The sequence below is a fragment of the Arachis stenosperma genome, chromosome 8 (assembly GCF_014773155.1).
Source record: "Arachis stenosperma cultivar V10309 chromosome 8, arast.V10309.gnm1.PFL2, whole genome shotgun sequence".
Classification (NCBI taxonomy): Eukaryota; Viridiplantae; Streptophyta; class Magnoliopsida; order Fabales; family Fabaceae; genus Arachis; species Arachis stenosperma.
Window position 1 is genome coordinate 13586418 of NC_080384.1, and position 18600 is coordinate 13605017.

The 18600-nt window shown below is 37.8% G+C and overlaps 2 protein-coding genes across 2 annotated transcripts; one reads left to right on the forward strand and one right to left on the reverse strand.

Annotated features, from left to right (window-relative positions):
• The first annotated feature begins 4034 nt into the window (after positions 1 to 4034).
• LOC130945423 (uncharacterized) lies at positions 4035 to 6662 on the forward strand. Its single transcript, XM_057874143.1, has one exon. The coding sequence runs from the start codon at positions 4035 to 4037 to the stop codon at positions 6660 to 6662; it is 2628 nt and encodes an 875-aa protein (XP_057730126.1).
• A 413-nt stretch (positions 6663 to 7075) lies between these two features.
• Positions 7076 to 10098, reverse strand: LOC130945424 (protein MAIN-LIKE 2-like). Its single transcript, XM_057874144.1, has 4 exons — positions 10027 to 10098; positions 8607 to 9349; positions 8435 to 8522; positions 7076 to 8341 (listed from the first exon to the last, which is right to left on the reverse strand). Exons 1-4 carry the CDS (start codon positions 10096 to 10098, stop codon positions 7076 to 7078), a joined length of 2169 nt encoding a protein of 722 aa, XP_057730127.1.
• Between the last annotated feature and the right edge of the window lie 8502 nt (positions 10099 to 18600).

Here is an 18600-nt window from a genome sequence, read left to right on the forward strand (position 1 = left end):
ATTTCTTTGTTTCTTCGTCTAAACGAAGTTGCCAATATCTTGATTTTGCATCAAGAGATGAAAACCAAGTTGCTCCCTTGATTTTTTCTAAAATAGAATCTTTTCTTGGAAGTTTATGAGCATCACCAATAGTTGCTTCATTCATTTTCTTATAGTTTATTACCATTCTTCGTTTTCCCCTTTTAATTTCATTATTGTTTTCTACGTAAAAAGCTGGAGCCGCATGAGGACTTTTACTTAATCTTATGATTCCTTTTTCTAAAAGATCTTTACATTCTAATGAGAACTCTTCTCTATCTCTTGCGGAATAAGGAATTTTATTTGGAACATTTATCTCTTTTGTGGGATCTTTTAATTTAATGCTTACTAATTCGTTATTTGTATTTTTAATATCTAAAGGATTTTCAGCACAAATTTCATCCAAAAGTTCTTCTATCTTTATTTCAAGATTATTTTTTGGAATATTTATCTGAAAGTATAAATTTAAATAACATGTTTCTAATATAGAAAATATTTTAAATTTTAAGATCTTATTTATAGTAGTAGTTGGTATTTTTATACGTTTTGATTTTTGATTTATTAAAGAATCGTGTGGGGCTTTTAAAATTATATATGTTAATTCTTGAATGAATGGATGATATAGTTTTAAAAAGTTATTTCCTATGATAAAATCCATTCCAGAATCTAACATATATATAGATGGAACAATGAACCTATAATTTTGAATAAAAATTTCAACCATCTCTGCTTTTTGGTCAATTTTATGTATTGATTTGTCAGCTATTCTAACTCTTAATGGTTTCTTTAATTTTTTCCAATCAAGTTTTATATTTGAACTAGCAAAGCATTGTGTTGCCCCAGAATCTATGAAAGCATTTATAAACTTTTCTGTTATTTTTATAGTAATAAATGTAGCATTATTACTCAGTCTCTGAGTCTGTTTCCGAGACATATTCAAAAATATAGTCTAAGTTATCATCAGATTCTTCTAATGGTTCCATGAAACAAGACTTAGCAATTTCTATTTGTTTAGTAAGATCCTTTTTATCCTTCTTCTTGGCAATACCAACATTTACAATTTTCTTTTTTATTCGGGCAATAGTTATTTCTTTGTCTTTTGTTTTTATTGTTATTTTCTTTTCTAAAATATCTATTTTTTCTCCAGTTTGGATAGTATTTTCTTTTTCTAAATTGACATTTTCTTTTTCTTTGAAAATTTTTATTAAGACCATATTTTTGAGGTATCTCTTCATTATCCTGACAGCAAATTCTGATTATATTTGCAAATCTTTTTTGAGTTGCTTCTTGCATATAACGTTCTTTTATTTCCTCTCTTATTGCAGAGGTTGCTCCACCAAAATTATTTTCAATTGTTCCTCTATTTATTTCTCTTATAAATCTTCCCATTATAAATTCATTAGCAGGATATGGAAGTTTTGTTATGTACATACTAAGATAATGATTTTTATCTTCTTCTTTTAATTTGTAATAATGTATTCTATATTCACATATATAAGATTCCACATTACATAAATTATATATCTGAATATTAGCTAAATGGTTTTTTGCTTCTTGATATTCTTTATTATAGACTTCTTGTCTATGATCTATAATATTTTTTCCAAAAAATTCTTTATATAGAATCATCATTATATATAATATCTTATCATAAGCTGTTGTTTTTGTTTCTAATTCTTTTATTATTTGGTTTTCTATTGATGTCATATAATCTCTTATAGTTCCTTTAGTATGAAACCCTATGTAATTCCAAATGTCTCTTCCAGATAATTCACTAAGTTTTGGATTAATAAAGGCTTCTAATAAGAAGGAATTTAACCAGTTTTCGAAAATTTCTTTTTCGTTCTTTTTGCAGTCTAAATCGAGCATTCTTTCTCCTTCCATTCCTGGATTTTAGGAACGTATTTTGATGGTATTTTGTATATTTTGAATCTTTATTTATAAACCCTTTTTTAAAAGCATAATTATCAAAACCTGTTTCCCATTTAAATTGAGATTGATTATCCTTAGATGTTCCAGCTTCATTTTTTACTTGTATTGGAATTGCTGGTTCTTCGTCACTTGAATAATCTAGAATGTGTTCTTCATTTTTTATATTTTCAGAATTAACTAACTCTTCTTCTATTTGAAAACCATGTTCCATAATATTATTTTCTTGAGCCATTTTTAATTGTTTAAAAAGCATTGTAACTTCTTCTAATTTTTCTTCAATATTCATAATTTTAATGGTGGTTTTACTTTTAGATCTGTTATGTTGATTATATTTTGAAGTTTTTCTTCTTTAGGATTCTCTTTTTCCTTATCCCTTTGAAATTTTATACATACTAATATTTCTTCGAGCATATCTACCATAGAATTTAATTGTGGGTTGAAGGTATAATAAAGATGTGGAGAATCATTTCCATGGTAACATTTTTTAGAAATTCCGTGTGAAAAATAAGTTTTTTCAGGTTTTTGAAGTCCTTCAATAAAATTTATAGTAAAATAAAGATTTTGAGAAAAATCATTTTGTATTGATTTTAAGAATTCGGTGTCATTACAATTAACATTAGTTAAAATCATTAATTTTTGATCTATTAATTTTGATAACTTAATTATTTCTTCTCTTAAATCTTCTAATTTACTTTTTTCCATTAGGTGACGCTTTTTTTTGTGAAAAGTTACGGTTTTGAATGAAAAGTGTAGCTTTAGAATGTGTGGTTTAGATCATTAAATCTGTAAATCTGTACAGATTTATATCTGTACCATATAATTTTCTATTTTTCATTGGTGTTATTCGTCTATTTTCTGTTGAAACTCTTAGTAGACTAATATTTTTATGAAAACTCATCTTTTTACTAAATTATGTACTTTGATGTTCAAATTTAAGATGCTCTCATTAATTTTTCACTTGAATTTAAAAGAGGATATTGGAATAATATTTAAATATTAGTTAGAATATAATAGTATTTAATTACTTAAACTTATATTTGAATTTTTTTATTTTTTATTTATTTAATTAACACGTATAAATAAATTGTATCTTGCATCCTATGTGAGGGATAATAAATAGTAATTCACATACCATTTTCTTTAATCTCTTCTCTTATTTCTAACCAAATTGAAATGAGAATCTTATTTATACTCCACTCATCCTCTTGTTTGATCAATTAGCGACGGTTTGGCTGACGCAATCGTTGCTAAATTAGAATTATTTTTAGAATAGTCACTTTTTCTAACAGTCAGGCCATCAATAATAATTAAATTATTAATTTTAAAAATTTATCTGTTAAGATGATACCGACACTAAGGCTTTCGATAACCAGTTTAATATATTTTTGGTTTAAATTGTTCTATCGACTATTCAAATAATGTCACTGATATGTGTTACTTTTACTCGCGATAATGTGATATTGATTTAAAAAAAAAAGTTCAAAATTTGCATTGTTAGTAGGATTTTAAGTCTTTGACCCACATACTTTTATCTACGACCAAGTAGGTTAGATTATTGGTAATAATTAATAAAAAATATTTGGTAATTAAAATAAATTTATCAAAAATAGTTAAAATTTATCTTATATAATATTTTGGGTAAAAAACCCAAATGAGCCAAGGAGAGTTCAAAATTACCTAATTAAGCCAAATCAAAAATCCATACATGAATCAACCAGGACGTATTATTATATAATTCGAATCAATATGATTCGAATTTTGTTTACATGTAATTCGAATTGATATGATTCGAATTACTAGGAATGCATCAAATGAATGAAGTTCGAAACAAGTGGTTTCGAATTACATCTACATAATTCGAACTTAGTTGTTTCGAATTACTAGGAAGAGTCATTGTAAGGTAATTCGAAACAAGTTGTTTCGAATTACACCTAACTAATTCGAATCTAGTTGATTCGAATTACTAGGTTAGGTTGTGATACTACATAATTCGAAACATATAGATTCGAATTATATATATATAGTGCGAGCCAGGGCTGTATATATATGGTGTGAACTCATGTTGCTCTCAACAAAGAGGGGAGATGGCTAGTGAGGAGAGTTTCCTAGTTCTGGTACATTACAGAGGGTCGATTAAGAGAAAAACTCGGTCTGGCGTGAAGTTCACTGATAAGGATCCCCTATGTATTATCGTGACGCCGACAACCACATACGATGCACTTGTTAGCTCTGTGCTGGAGAAGCTGGGTCTTGAAGGCGTTAAAAGGGTGAAGAAATTTTTCTACCGCATTCCTACAGCGGTGCTCCATGACACCGTGAAGTTTGATTGTTTCACAATCGGTAGTGACGAGGACTTGCAGGTTATGTTTCTTTCTCGTAGGCAGTTTCCCGAGGTAAGGACACCAGAGCTGTTGGCTAAGTTGGTTGATGTGGTATCTAGCTCGGGTGGTTCGAACCGGAATGCCACTACTATAGCCGCGGTTGCCGGCTCGAGCTCGAGACCTGCTGTTGCTTCATCCTCTGCTCCTGTGTATGAGCCACCGATGCAGCCTGTTGCGTCCCCTTCGTTTGCCGTTGATCTGAGCGGCAATGTTGGAGACGAGGTTCGGTATGGGGAACATATTCCCACCGAGGTACATTGTCCCACACCGGCTGGTGTTGGTGATGGTTTGTTTGATGATCCAGATGACGATGACGTGGAGCCAGATATGATCGCTGATGAAAGCGGCGATGATGTTGGAACTACTGTTCCGACAAGGGCTACAGGTGGATCTAGTTCTGGCACACAGCAGTATCCACCCCATTTTTCCTCATTGGACCTGGATGCCATGCGGCAGGACGACAATGCTCTGCAGGCCTCAGGATTTGGTGCTAGAGATACCGAGGGGTCTGCCGGTATGAACGAGTTCCAGGTTGGCCAACAATTTCAGGATAAAGATGAGGCGCTTTTGAGTGTGAAGACGTACAGTATCCGCCGAGGGGTCCAGTACAAGGTCGTTGAGTCTGACTACCGCAGGTATGTGGGAAAGTGTTCTGAGTTTGGGAATGGGTGCACATGGCTAATTCGGTTGAGTCTCCGACAGCGGAAGGGTATCTGGGAAGTGAAGCGATACAACGGGCCGCATACATGTCTTGCCAGCTCCATCTCCAGCGACCATAGGAGTCTGGACTACCATGTCATATCCACCTTCATTATGCCGATGGTTAGGGCTGATGCAGCTGTGAACATCAAGGTGCTTCAAAATGCCACGGCCGCACACTTTGGGTTTAGGCCTACGTACAGGAGGGTATGGATGGCGAAGCAGAAGGCCGTTGCCGTCATATATGGGGACTGGGACGAGTCGTACAATGAGCTTCCTAGGTGGGTTTTAGGAGTTCAGCTGACGATGCCTGGCACTGTAGCCGTCCTCAGGACTTGCTCTGTTCGAGTTGGGGGACAGGTTGACGAGTCTCAGGTTTATTTTCATAGGCTGTTCTGGACTTTCCCCCCTTGTATCCAGGCATTCCGTCATTGCAAGCCTTTGGTGAGTATTGATGGCACCCATTTATATGGGAAGTATGGGGGAACACTACTAGTCGCCATTGCACAAGATGGAAACTCGAACATCCTCCCCGTGGCATTTGCACTAGTTGAGGGTGAGAATGCTGAGTCATGGTCTTTCTTTCTTTCCCACCTCCGTGAGCACGTGACACCTCAGCCGGGTCTGTTAGTTATTTCAGATAGGCATAACGGCATCAAGGCAGCCCTCGAGGCTCCGGATGGGGGATGGCTACCGCCTGCTGCGTACCGGGCGTTCTGTATTCGACACGTTGCAGCAAATTTTGCCTTGACGTTCAAGGGAAAAGATGCCCGGAGGCTTCTTGTTAATGCTGCATATGCCAAGACCGAGGTGGAGTTCGACTACTGGTTTGACATTCTGCGCTCTGAGAATCCGGCAATGTGTGAGTGGGCGAATCGAATCGAGTATTCGTTGTGGACACAGCACTGTGATGAGGGTCGGAGATTCGGGCACATGACCACCAATATTTCGGAATGCGTCAACTCAATCCTGAAGGGGGTTAGAAACCTCCCTGTTTGCTCGCTGGTTAAGGCCACATACGGAAGGCTAGCTGAGCTATTTGCCCGTAAGGGTAGGGAGGCCGAGGCTCAGATGGGTACTGGACAACAATTCAGTCAATACCTAGCAAAGTGTATCGAGGCCAACCTGAGAACAGCCAGGCACTTCACGGTGACTGTTTACGACAGGGATAACTCGGAGTACACCGTTGCTGAGACGACTCCGACAGGCTCATTCTCTCTTGGTACGTACAGGGTCTCATTAGGGTCCAAGACTTGTGATTGTGGATACTTCCAAGCACTTCATTTTCCCTGTCCGCACGCACTGGCATGCTGTGCGTATTCACGGCTTACATGGCAACCTTACGTACACGAGGTATATCGCCTTAGCTCCGTTTTTGGTGTCTATCAGATGGGGTTTGCCCCTCCCATTCCGGAGGGTTTCTGGCCACCTTATCCCGGGCCTACCGTTATACCGGATCCGAGTATGAGGCGTGCGAGGGAGGGTCGTCCTAGATCCACAAGAATTCGAACCAACATGGATGAAGCAGATCCGAACCGGCCAAAGAGATGTGGCCTCTGCAGGCAGCCAGGTCACACCAGGCGGAGTTGTCCACAAGCCACAGGCCCCAGCGGGACTGTTGGACTTCAGTAGGCGATTGGCTATGTATGTGTTTGTTTGTTAATGTATTAGCACTTGTCTTCTATTTGTTTTTAAGTTTCAATGTATTACGACTTGTCTGGAACTACTTTGTTTCCTACGTTTAATGAAACTTGTTATTTGTACCAAATATTTATGTTGAATGTCTTTTAAATCTTTGACATTTATAACTATAACAAACAACATATAGTCATGGAACGACTAATAACGACTAGAATAACATGAAACTATAAATCATAACATGAAAGTAGAATACATCGACGTAATAAGAAAGTACATAATATAAATATGACAACAAGACATACAAAGTTCACAACAAAAAAAAGTACATACCATTACAATGATAACCAACCAACAAAGTCCACAATATAAAATATGACAACAAGACATACACCACTATCCCTCAATCATCTAAACAGGTGCGATCCAGTGCCGCAACGGCGTGGCACCCGTGTCCGATATCCCCTGCGAATAAGTGGCTCCTCATCCTCAATCGACTCGTCGCTGTCATCCGGAACTGGCTGTCTGGGGGTCGTAGGAGGAACATGGACGGGTCTGGATGATGACGGGCCGGCAACTGAGTGTGATCCGATACTCTGCGCCGATGCTGGGGTACCACCCATGGCAAAAGGATGCGCAGGAGTAACCGTGGCAGGCTCATTCAGATCAACGTCCAGCGGTGCCTGTGTCCCCGTGGTATGAACCCGTCCGGCTGCAGCCTCATCCTCCTGCATGATGGTCCGGATATCCTCAAGGAAATGTGGTCCACCAAACTCGTGCACAATGCCATCACTAGCAAGAAAGTCTCCAAACATCGAGTCAGGACTCACCCATGGAGTACTATCCTGAAGGGTATGATCATCACCGGGAACACCTACGAAGTAATCTCCAAGACCTCCACCACCAAGCCCAGCATCAGTGTGAATCGTGGGATCTCCCACACCAGCTCCAGGGGACCCACCATCATGCCCGCCCTGATGGGCCCTATCAACCCCCGCAACGTCACCTCTCCCAGGCATCTGGCCCCCCTGTCTAGCAGCACCCACCCTCCTCCTGCCTCCACGACCACGAACTCTCCCCCCACCCCTAACTGGGTCGTCTCCGGCATCCATAGCCTGATCTATCCAGTTCCACTCACGCTGGCTACGACGTGTCCCAACTCGTGCTCTCCTCTCAATGCGACGTCTGTCAGGAACATCCTCTACCCGGTCCATGTCTGGAAGTCGGCCTGCACCCCTCTGCATCGCCTCATCTGGAATAGGGACACCTCTCGGATCCCCCAATAACATCTCCGGTGATAAAAACCTCTTCCCGTGCTGATACCACCATGTCAAGAACTCATGTGACGGTCCAGGGTCAGGCACGATGTCAAACTGTAGAATATAATCTGCACGCTCCTGCCAGTAAAGATGCCACTCAGGGTACTGTGCCGGGAACCAACGGTCACCTCCTCTCCCGTCCTTCGACATCAGGAAGTCGATGTTCAGGGCGGGAGACGGTATGGGCTGAACGCCGCCAAACTGAGGTAAAACTCTATCAACCTGATGCCACTCGACAACCGCAAAGTAAATCAGGGACGTCCTGCATCGCCATAACATCGTATGCCGAGGCTCCAACACCTCAGGATGGACAACCTGGATGACGTCCACTGCGCTATAGGGCATCCATATGAACTGAAAAAACAAAAATCAAGTCGTTTGTACTTTCAGTTAGGTGATATAAACTGAAACAATGACTTGAGAATGACTCAAGATCTCTTTGCTTACCTGCCGAGGCTGTAACAAGTCGATCTTCATGCGAGCCATCTGTACCCGAGGTCCCTTGTTGCTAATCCCAGGGTTGTAACCAGACCATCTGCGTACAAGAAAACAGAAGAATATAGGGCATAACTACAAAATAATAACAAAAATAATATCTAGTACAAAACTATAACGGTACCTCGAGGCAAGGGGCCAGCTGATCTCATCATACCCAGATGGTCTAAGTGTGGGAAACCTCCAGAAGATCCACGACTGTAATAACTGTAACGGGCCAGCTAACTTCACCATATGTCTGTTGGCGACTCGACACATGCACCTGTACAGCCATGCTAGTGCCGCCGACGCCCAACTGTAGCGACCCATCTCCTCAAGCCGAGCAACATATGGTAGCCATCTGATGTGTATACGATTGCCGGACTTGTCGGCAAACAGCTGCGTACCCAATAACATCATGACATAGGCCCGGGCATATCGCCTAACTGTCTCCTCATCTGCCCCATCCGGACACTCTGCGAATGTCTCCTGAAACCAGGTGCAGTTGACTGCGAATTTCTGCACCTGGTTCTCCGGAGGTAAAACACCGAGCAACTCATGAAACCACTGCCAAGCAGGTCTCCCACCCTCAATGTACAGGTGGAAGTCCGTAAGGCAACCACTAACATAATCTCCGTCGACTGGCAACCCCAGCTGGTATGCGACGTCCTGAAGCGTGATAGTGCACTCTCCGAACGGCATGTGGAAGGTGTGCGTCTCAGGCCGCCACCTCTCGACGAATGCGCTGACTAGGGGCTCGTCTAGTCTGAACCATCGGTCGTTCAGTCTCGCAAGATGGTAAAGTCCCGCCATCTGCAAGTACGGGACATACCTCTCATCAAGACGCATCCCCTGTTGCCGCCTAACGCTGGATATGCAACGACGAGGCTGGCCAGTTCATAAACCGCATAGTTAGAACACATGCACAAACCACTACCATAACCGATATATTTCATAACGAACCAGGAAATAAATCATCATGGGTAACAGATATATGAAACAAACGACCAACAATTCATACACTTGCATAAACCATTCGCGTAAACCGGTAACAGTAAAATAAACCGCTAAAACAAAACCATTAACAAAAACCATCAACAAAAACCATTAACAAAAACCATTAACAAAAACCATTAACAAAAACCATTAACAATAAACCGCTAAAACAAAACCATCAACAAACACCATTAACAAATATCATAAAAAAATTAATAACAAAAACCATTAACAATAAACCATTAACAAAAATAATTAACAAAAACCATTAACAATAAACCGCTAAAACAAAACCATTAACAAAAACCATTAACAAATACCATCAACAAAAACCACTGGCCTACACTATTTTCCTAAACCATTAGCAAAAACCATTAACAATAAACCGCTAAAACAAAACCATTAACAAAAACCATTAACAAAAACCATTAACAAAAACCATCAACAAAAACCACTAGCCTACACTTCTTTCCTAAACCACTCTCCTAACCCACTAACAGTAACATAAACCATTATAAAAAACCAATAACAAATGCCGTTATCATAAACCGCTTTCATAAACCACTAACCTCGTCGTTGATCACACCGGCGATATGAGCTACTCCATCCAAACGATAAAGCCTTCCCGGATCGTCCCCCATCGACAGAAACAGCCGCTCTGGTCGCACTCGTAGTGAACGTTGGTCTTCTTCTCTGGGATTTGGTGGGGTTGGAGAATGAGAAAGTGATTCGAATGAAGTTGGCTCGAACTCCTTTTATAGCCGAACTCCTTGTAATTCGAATCAAGTTGATTCGAATTACTAAGCAACTCAAATTTCACCTAATTCGAATCAAGTTGATTCGAACCTCCCTAAAATGCGCTTCTCCTACTAATTCGAATTAAGTGAATTCGAATTACTTTGATTTAAATCGAAACAAGTTGTTTCGAACTTCATTGGATTCTTGGCTTCCTAGTAATTCGAATCATATCATTTCGAATTACATGTAAACTTAATTCGAATCATATTGATTCGAATTATATAATAATACGTCCTGGTTGATTCATGTACTGATTTTTCATTTGGCTGAATTAGGTAAATTTGATCTCTCCTTGGCTCATTTCCGTTTTTTACCCTAATATTTTATTAAATAATTTTTTAATGATAATTAATATTCTTGTAGTGCTCATTATTAGATGAGGTAACTGTAGTATTAGAGGGCATTTAATTATGGTCCATTTTTTTTTATAATTTGGTATTTTATTTCTCATATTTTAAGCCTGGCATACTTTAGAATAAACCTTCTTCATGGGAGTTGATCTGAAAACCCGAGAACTCGAGAAGTGAGGAATTATCAAATATAAAACCAAAAAAAAAAAAAAATTGAAGACTAAAACCAAGTTGAGTGAAATGACAACATGTGAGAATCATTAATATAAATTAGGCATATATCTATGGCATCATGTCAAAGACCGTACCCTTTGCTGCCATCCATAATTATGAATACAAATCCATGGTCAATTTCATTTCTTAATTCTGATAGCCTATAGGGTTGTTAACCCCTTTCTTTTAATTTTTTTCTTAAAAAAAAAAAAGAAGATATATAGATGCATTGAAATTTGATATTAGCTATATATTGTGTATCAGCTGCGGAAGGAACCAGGAAAGAAGGGTGAGAACTCGTACGGATTGACGACACTATTCTATTCGCCCATCCATCATTATTATTCCACAATGCAATCTCCACATTCACTTATATATTTTTCTTTTTTATTTTACATCGAACCACCCACCACTTCATTAATTAAGCACGCAATATATTTAGTTTAATTATTAGATTAATTATATATATAGATCAAGGTTCTGAAAACCGAACCGGTCATCGAACTGTTCTATTGACTGGTTTACTGGTTTATTGGTTCAACCGGTTCAACCGTGGTTCAACCGAAATAACTGTTTTATAATAAAATAATAAATAAAATATAAATAAGTACATTAAGATTAACAAAAATCAACTATATTTAACTAAGATTAACCAAATTTTCAAACATAATTTTAACAAGATAAATTAACAGAGTTTTCAAACCAATTTTAATAAGTTCAGCACAACGATTAATAGAAAAAAAAAGGCCAGCACTGTATGCAAAAAAAAAAAAGTAATCTCTAGCTCTCCAATTGCTTAACCTCCTTTTCTTCCCAACACCTTCAAAATAATCTATAGTTCATCCCACAATAAGTTATATCAATTAGAAATTATCAAACCACATTCATTTTGTATGCAAAAAAAGTTTTAACATGGAAAGCTTCATTCCAAGAATGCAAGTCGGCGTGCAAGTCCTCGGACAGCAAATTAATACAAACATTCAAGAAAAAGAAAGGCAACACAGCAACAACACAATAAAGAATTAAAGGAACATTTAAAACACAGCAACAACACAACACTTATAGGAACATTTAAAACACAGCAACAAAGAAAGAAATATGTAAGAATCAGTATTGTATGCTCAAAGAATCAAAGGCTAAGCTTCACTGGGAAAGTGAAGAACACCCCCAACGAAAGAAACTTCAATCACAGCTTAAACTAAAATTCACAATCCCTTTATATTGAAGCAGCAAGCAACTTAAAAACTAATACAAGGTTAACAAGGTTAAGAAGTGAACTAAATCAGCTTAATTCCAACAAAGATTAAATGAGCTAAATCAACTAATTATTCAATGATTTAATCCAAAAAACATAATAATACATCACAGGAGGAGAGCTAACAATGATTCAAATTTTAATCTGAGTAGCACTAATAGAATCTAAAAAAAATCAATGTTCAGGCAGAATCTCAAACAAATCATTGAATCAATGTTCTGAGCAAAGATAAAAAAAACAGAGAACGAAAATTTTTAAAAAATGAAGCCATTGCCTTCGTGAGGTCGAGGAAGCCGCACCAATTGTTGAATGAAGAAGAAGCGCAGAGCCGCAGACGACCGGACGAAGACACGGTGGTGTCTGAGCGCATCGGAGGCGGCGTTGAGTGAGACCCTTGCGGCGGTGGGGGAGTAACCTAGGGTTTGTGTTTTGGGGGGCGGGGGGCTGTATACCTGTATTTGAATGAGGAGGAGGAGGAGAAGTGGGGAACCTGCGCGATGGAGGCTTCCACGTTCGCACGGTGGCTGCGCGATGGAAGGGAAGGAAGGTTGTGAGGGCTGCGGTGAGATGGAGGGGAAGTGAGGGAGCATGCGGCGGCTGTTCGAAGTTCCGACGATGGCGGTAGCAGGTGGTGGCTGGACAGATGACCAGGAGCTCGATGAGAGGAGCCCTGAACTTAGCGTGAGAGAGGCACTGAGGTAGAGGCCGTTCTGGATCTGGATTCGATGCTGGAGTCTGGACGATGGAATTTGGCTAGGGATGTTAGTGTGTAGCATATAGAAACGACGGCGTTTTGTTCCTTATTCAAAAAACCGGCCGGGTCACGGTTCGGTTCGACCGACCGGTTTCTGGCCGGTTCGATGGTTCAATTACGGTTTTTGAAATTAGGGGTTTTAGCATTTGTTCGATTCGTTTTTTGTAACGGTTCACGGTTCAACCGGTTCGACCGGCCGGTCCGAACCGGTTTTCAGAACATTGATATAGATCGAGTAATCTAAAATATAATGGTGGAAAATAGTATAAGAGGTGAAATTAATACAAAATAACATTTTTCTATATATGTTTTATATTTCTAATGATTGTAATTCTACCTAATAACTTGAAACAAAATATTGTAGTTAGTTAGATAGCGTTTGTTTGCAGAGATTGAAATTAAGATTGGGAACAAAAATTTAGTATTATGTTTGTTGAGGTAGAGACTGGTATTTAAATTTGTATATCTCAAAAATTTCAGTATTTCAGTACCTCAAAAAAGTAGGAACACTAAAAACTGAGATTTTTTAAGACAGAGACAGAAACTTTAATAATATTTTTGTACCTAAAATATCCCTATTGTAATTAACTAATGCCAACTTTACCCTTTCTTCAAATCAGATTAGGGCTTCAGTGTAAGCAGCCTCCTCACTCCATCTTCTCATTCGTGCTTCAAAGTGTGGGTTCCAGCCTCTGCGTCACCAGTGTCAGCACAGCCCCGTTATCGCTGCCGTCGTAACCACCGCAAGGTAAGTGAGTTGCAATTGAAGTTTCTCTTCCTAGGCTGCGAGTTCTCATGTCTTCATTTGCTTCTTTACAGGATAATGTCCGAGGAACCCAATTGAGAGAGTCTCCCTTGTTGCTGTCGAGTTCATCAGACTTTGTTGTTGTCATTACAGTTTGTGTAACTTAGGTTAGTTGTGGTCCAATTTCATTACTAATTTGGGTCGATTTTTTATGTTGCGAGTTATGTTCTGTGGATTTCGTTCGTTGTTCAACTAGATACATAGAAAGAATTTGGGTTTTTCTCTCTTCGATTCAATTTGGTTCTTTGTTCTGATGTTTAGATGCATATATGTTTTCATGCCTTATTTTTTTAATTTCGTTTGTGATGTGCTTCTTATGAATTGGTTTTGATCATGCTTGATTTTTTTTGTTTTCATTCTTATGCATCTTTTGATTCTGAAATCTGGGATGCTCTGTTTGCCTAATTTATGTCTATTTGATGTAAAAATGTATAAATTATTTTGTGAAATGTATGATTGTTGTGGCTATAACCAGCACACTCACTGTAATTTCTGAAATCGTATTGATGAGGAATTTGTTAGCTTAGTTGTAGTTTAAAGAGTAGTGGCACTCCAACTTTTGGAAGACTTTGATTTGCTTAAAACTAACTTAAAATTGAGAAGTAAACTTCAGTAGAAACAGGTAACGAGAATTTTTTTAAGGTTGGTATATATAAATTTTAAGTTTTTCTATATTACCAAATTTCATATATGCAGTTGTGTTAAGTACAGGATCAATTCGGTTTATTAATTATTATATCATACTCTCTTTATATATATATACTCTATTATGACATAAATTTATGGTCACGTGTGATAAAAATTTGAATCCCTGTATGTATAATGCTTCTATTAGACACTCCAATCTTAATCATTTATATGTGAGTGGTGTCCTTACTTTAATTTGCCTCTTTTAATAATCAGCCAATCTTGTAGCAGGAACTCGCATCTGATATGGTAATAATTGTGGATGCTTAATTAATTAATTCATTTTAAGTTTCCAATTAAATCAACTAGGTTTCTTAATTAAGGTTCTAAAGAAGAGCATCAGATTCTTAAGTTTGAGAAACTTCAATATATATGATTTAACTTAGATAGTCTTAACTATCTTTTGGTTTCAGTTTCTTGATCTTGTTTTTGGTTTTAAGAAGATATATCAGATTTTGCATCAAGTAGTATTAGATTTCTTTGAATGTTTATGTATTTTTTTATGTAATGACTTTGCTAGGAAGAAATGGAGTAGTCGAAAATTATTAAACGATGCTTGTCTTTTTATGAAGAGATGAGATCCAACCATGAAGATTTGATATTGTTCTTTGTGCTTACGCTATTTGTTTACTTTAGGAATAGAACTAGTGGCCAACTGTCGTTAGGCAAAAGCATGAATAGTAGAATTAGACGTGAGGCTTTAGAGCGTGTTGTTGGTGAGGGTGATAGGAATTGTATCTGGGAGTTGAGAATAAACACAAATGCGTTTGTTAATTTGTGTGAGTGGCTCCAAGTTCAAGAAGGACTTACAGAGGATGGTCATGTTAGCCTGCTGGAGCAGGTTGCGACTTTCTTAATTATCTTAACGCATCACAAAAAAATCGTAGTCTGCAGGTTAGATTTTGTAGGTTCGGCGAGACAGTTAGTAAGTATTTTAATAAAGTTTTGAAAGCTGTAATACGGATTCAAAGCATTTTGTTTGCCAAGACTACACCAGTTGAAGAGGATTGTCTTGATTCCACATGGAGAAGGTTTAAGGTAGAACTTATTCGATGTTGTGTATGATTCATATTTTTTTTGAAGGATTCTATATCTGAGTATCATAACTTTCTATGGATGATAGGGTTGCTTGGGAGCATTAGATGACACTTATATAGAGGTGACAATTCCCGAGTTTGAGAAGGCAAGATACCGAACAAGAAAGGATAAAATCTGTACCAATGTCTTATGAGTGTGTAACTGGGAGATGGATTTTGTCTATGTACTCAGTGGATGAGAGGGATCGGCATCTGATTCACGAGTACTTCGAGATGCAATAACTCATCGTAATAATCTTAAGATACCCCACGGTAATGATGCCATCTTTGGAGTTAAGCCTATACAATTAGCTTGAGTTCACGATAGCCAACGTCTTACCTTGTTTGCATAACTTGTCTATAGGTAATTACTATTTAGTTGATACTGGTTATACAAATGGTTTGGGGTTTCTCGCACCGTATAGAGGCACTCGATATCATGTAAGAGAGTGTGCTCAGGGAGCACGTGCACTGCACAATTACCAAGAATATTTTAATAGGGTTCATTCTTCCGCAAGGAATATCATTGAGTGATGCTTTGGTTTGTTGAAGAAGAGGTGGTCCATCTTAAGAAGCCCTAGATTTTACCCTCTAAAGACACAATCTCAGATAATTATTGCATGTTGTTTGCTGCAAAATTTCATTCGAAAGAGTATGGATATGGATCCGGAGGAGGAAGGTAGCATATTGGATGAATTTATGCCTGATGGAGACGAAGAATAGGTTGGAATGATTGATGTGGTTGAAAACACGAACGAGTAGACTCACTGGCGTGACAACATAGCAACTGAGATGTATGAAGAGTGACGTACAAGTCGTATGGAGTAGTGTTGTAAGAGTAGTGTAAAAAAAATACCGTAATCGATTGAGTATTGTTGTAATGGCTGCATTTTAATTTGTATGACTTGTTGAGACAGAAAACATTATAATAGCACATCTTCATTTGTAATGGCAACTACCTATTTGTGTTATTGTTTGTTGTTTTATTTTTTTTTTGTAATGGCAACTACCTGTTTTATTATTTTTATTATTTGTGTTATTTTTTGCTGTTTCATTTGTAATGGCAACTACCTGTTTTATATTAATTAATTGTAATTTAGATAATTTATGCACATTTTTTATTATCTTAATTTTGGTAGGTAAAAATGGAGAACAAGCGCATGTGGAATGATGAAGAGACTAACGCTTTTGTTGGCTTCATGGAAGAATTTGTGGTAGACGGTCAGAGGGCTGACTGTGAGCAATTTAAACACGGAACATTCGAGAAACTGGCTCTGAAGATGCTGGAGGCCTTCCCCGGCTGTACCCTGACCGCGAAGCACTGTAAGACTAAGCACAAGCGGTTGAAGGAGAAGTATCAATACGCCGCTGACATGCTTGGATGCAGTGGATTCGGCTGGAACCAAGAGAAACAATGTGTCGAGGTTGACAGCAAAGATATCCTTGATGCATGGCTGAAGGTGAGTGTGATTCCTACTTTTTAATGTACCATATTACATTTTGTATAGAACTATATGGTTTACATTGAGTCTGAACCACTTTGAACCTCTTGAACAAGTCTAGTTGAATAATGCTTTAATAATTCAATCTATGATCAATAATTATGATAGTATTCTTCTGGTATAGAGAATTTTAGACTTGACTTACCTAGTTACTGTGTCTGCGAGGCTTAGGTGGATGGTTAGATAATAAATACCGTATTTTACAATGTGGGAAGAAGAAAGACTGTTCTGTTTTGAACCCTACACCTTTTTATCAAATTCTAGGTTAGAAGTGGAAATTGACCTTGGCTATGATACATAGAATTATTTCACAATTGCATTAGGTACCCATCTAGTAGTTAAAATTTGCTGCAGTCTATGACTTGAATGAGTTTGTTTGAAATTTGTTGTTTCACTATTTACTTGGAGACTTGTTCACAATCAGATTCATTTTTTTGTAATGGAAAAAAAGAAAAGTTTATAAACTTATATTTTAGTATTACCCATCCTGCCTTATGTCTGAACTATATCTATATATCTATCTAGGCTAGGGGTCTATCATCTTTGAAAGGATCATACAAAATTAACTGCAATATAATAAATATGCTGAAGCATTATCGTTGACCCCTTTCCTTGGCTTTAGTTATCCACAAGTTGCTTATCCTAAACTTGTTCATCCCATTTCCTATTTTTATTCATAAGTTGCTGATCCTAAACTTGTTCATCTCATTTCCTTTTGCATGTTTCCCTCTAATTTGAGAATGTAGTTGTGGCATCATTAAATTATTCGGAACTTCATTATTGTAACTAGTTTTTCAGCAGGAACTTCATAAAAAATTTGTTAAATTCGGTTTATATTTTCACAGGCACATCCAACACATTTCCTCTATTTCACCAGCTGGAGGGTATATTTAACAGAGATAGAGCCATGGGAGCAGCAGCAGTTAATGGCTTTGATGTAGAGGAATAGGTTAACGAAGAGACAGAAGAAACTGCAGTTGAATTTGATGAGTCTGAGATGTCTCCACATCCAGACAACGACGGAGGGCCAGCAATGCAAGGACAAGCTTCACATTATGAAGCCAGTGCGAGTACAGGAAGCACAAGGCGATATGGAAGGAAGAGAAAACAATTTGACGTACTGGAGAGGATGGCCGACCATATTCAGCTAGGGGTGTGCATGGGCCGAGTGAAACCGGGTTTGATGAGACCCAGACCCGATCCGAAATATATATCGGGCCTATTTATTAGACCCGAACCCGGTCCTAGACCCGATGAAACCTATACACTTTCGGGCCACGATTATACCGGTTAAAAACCGGGTGAAAACCGGGCCATTAACATTACATTACCTTGATACCTTCTTATAAGTTAGCATGTGAAAATATCCAAATTTACAAGGCTCCAACTATTATTTGACATGGTAAAATTCACTTAGAAAAACAAGAACCAACTCTTCTCTAAAATTAAAGCATAATCATAATCAATACTAATATTGTATAATAACTCCAAATATTTAAATCAATACAAATAACACAACATTATGCATTAGTCTAAAATCTTATGCATTTTAAACATAAAATATTAACTTATAGTCTTATAATAACTAATAACACAAAATATTAAGGTTTACAATACTTAAATTCCACATAAGAATAGCCATCATTCATCACTAATAACACAAAATATTAATTGTGTATAATGACCGGGCCATCGGGCCGACT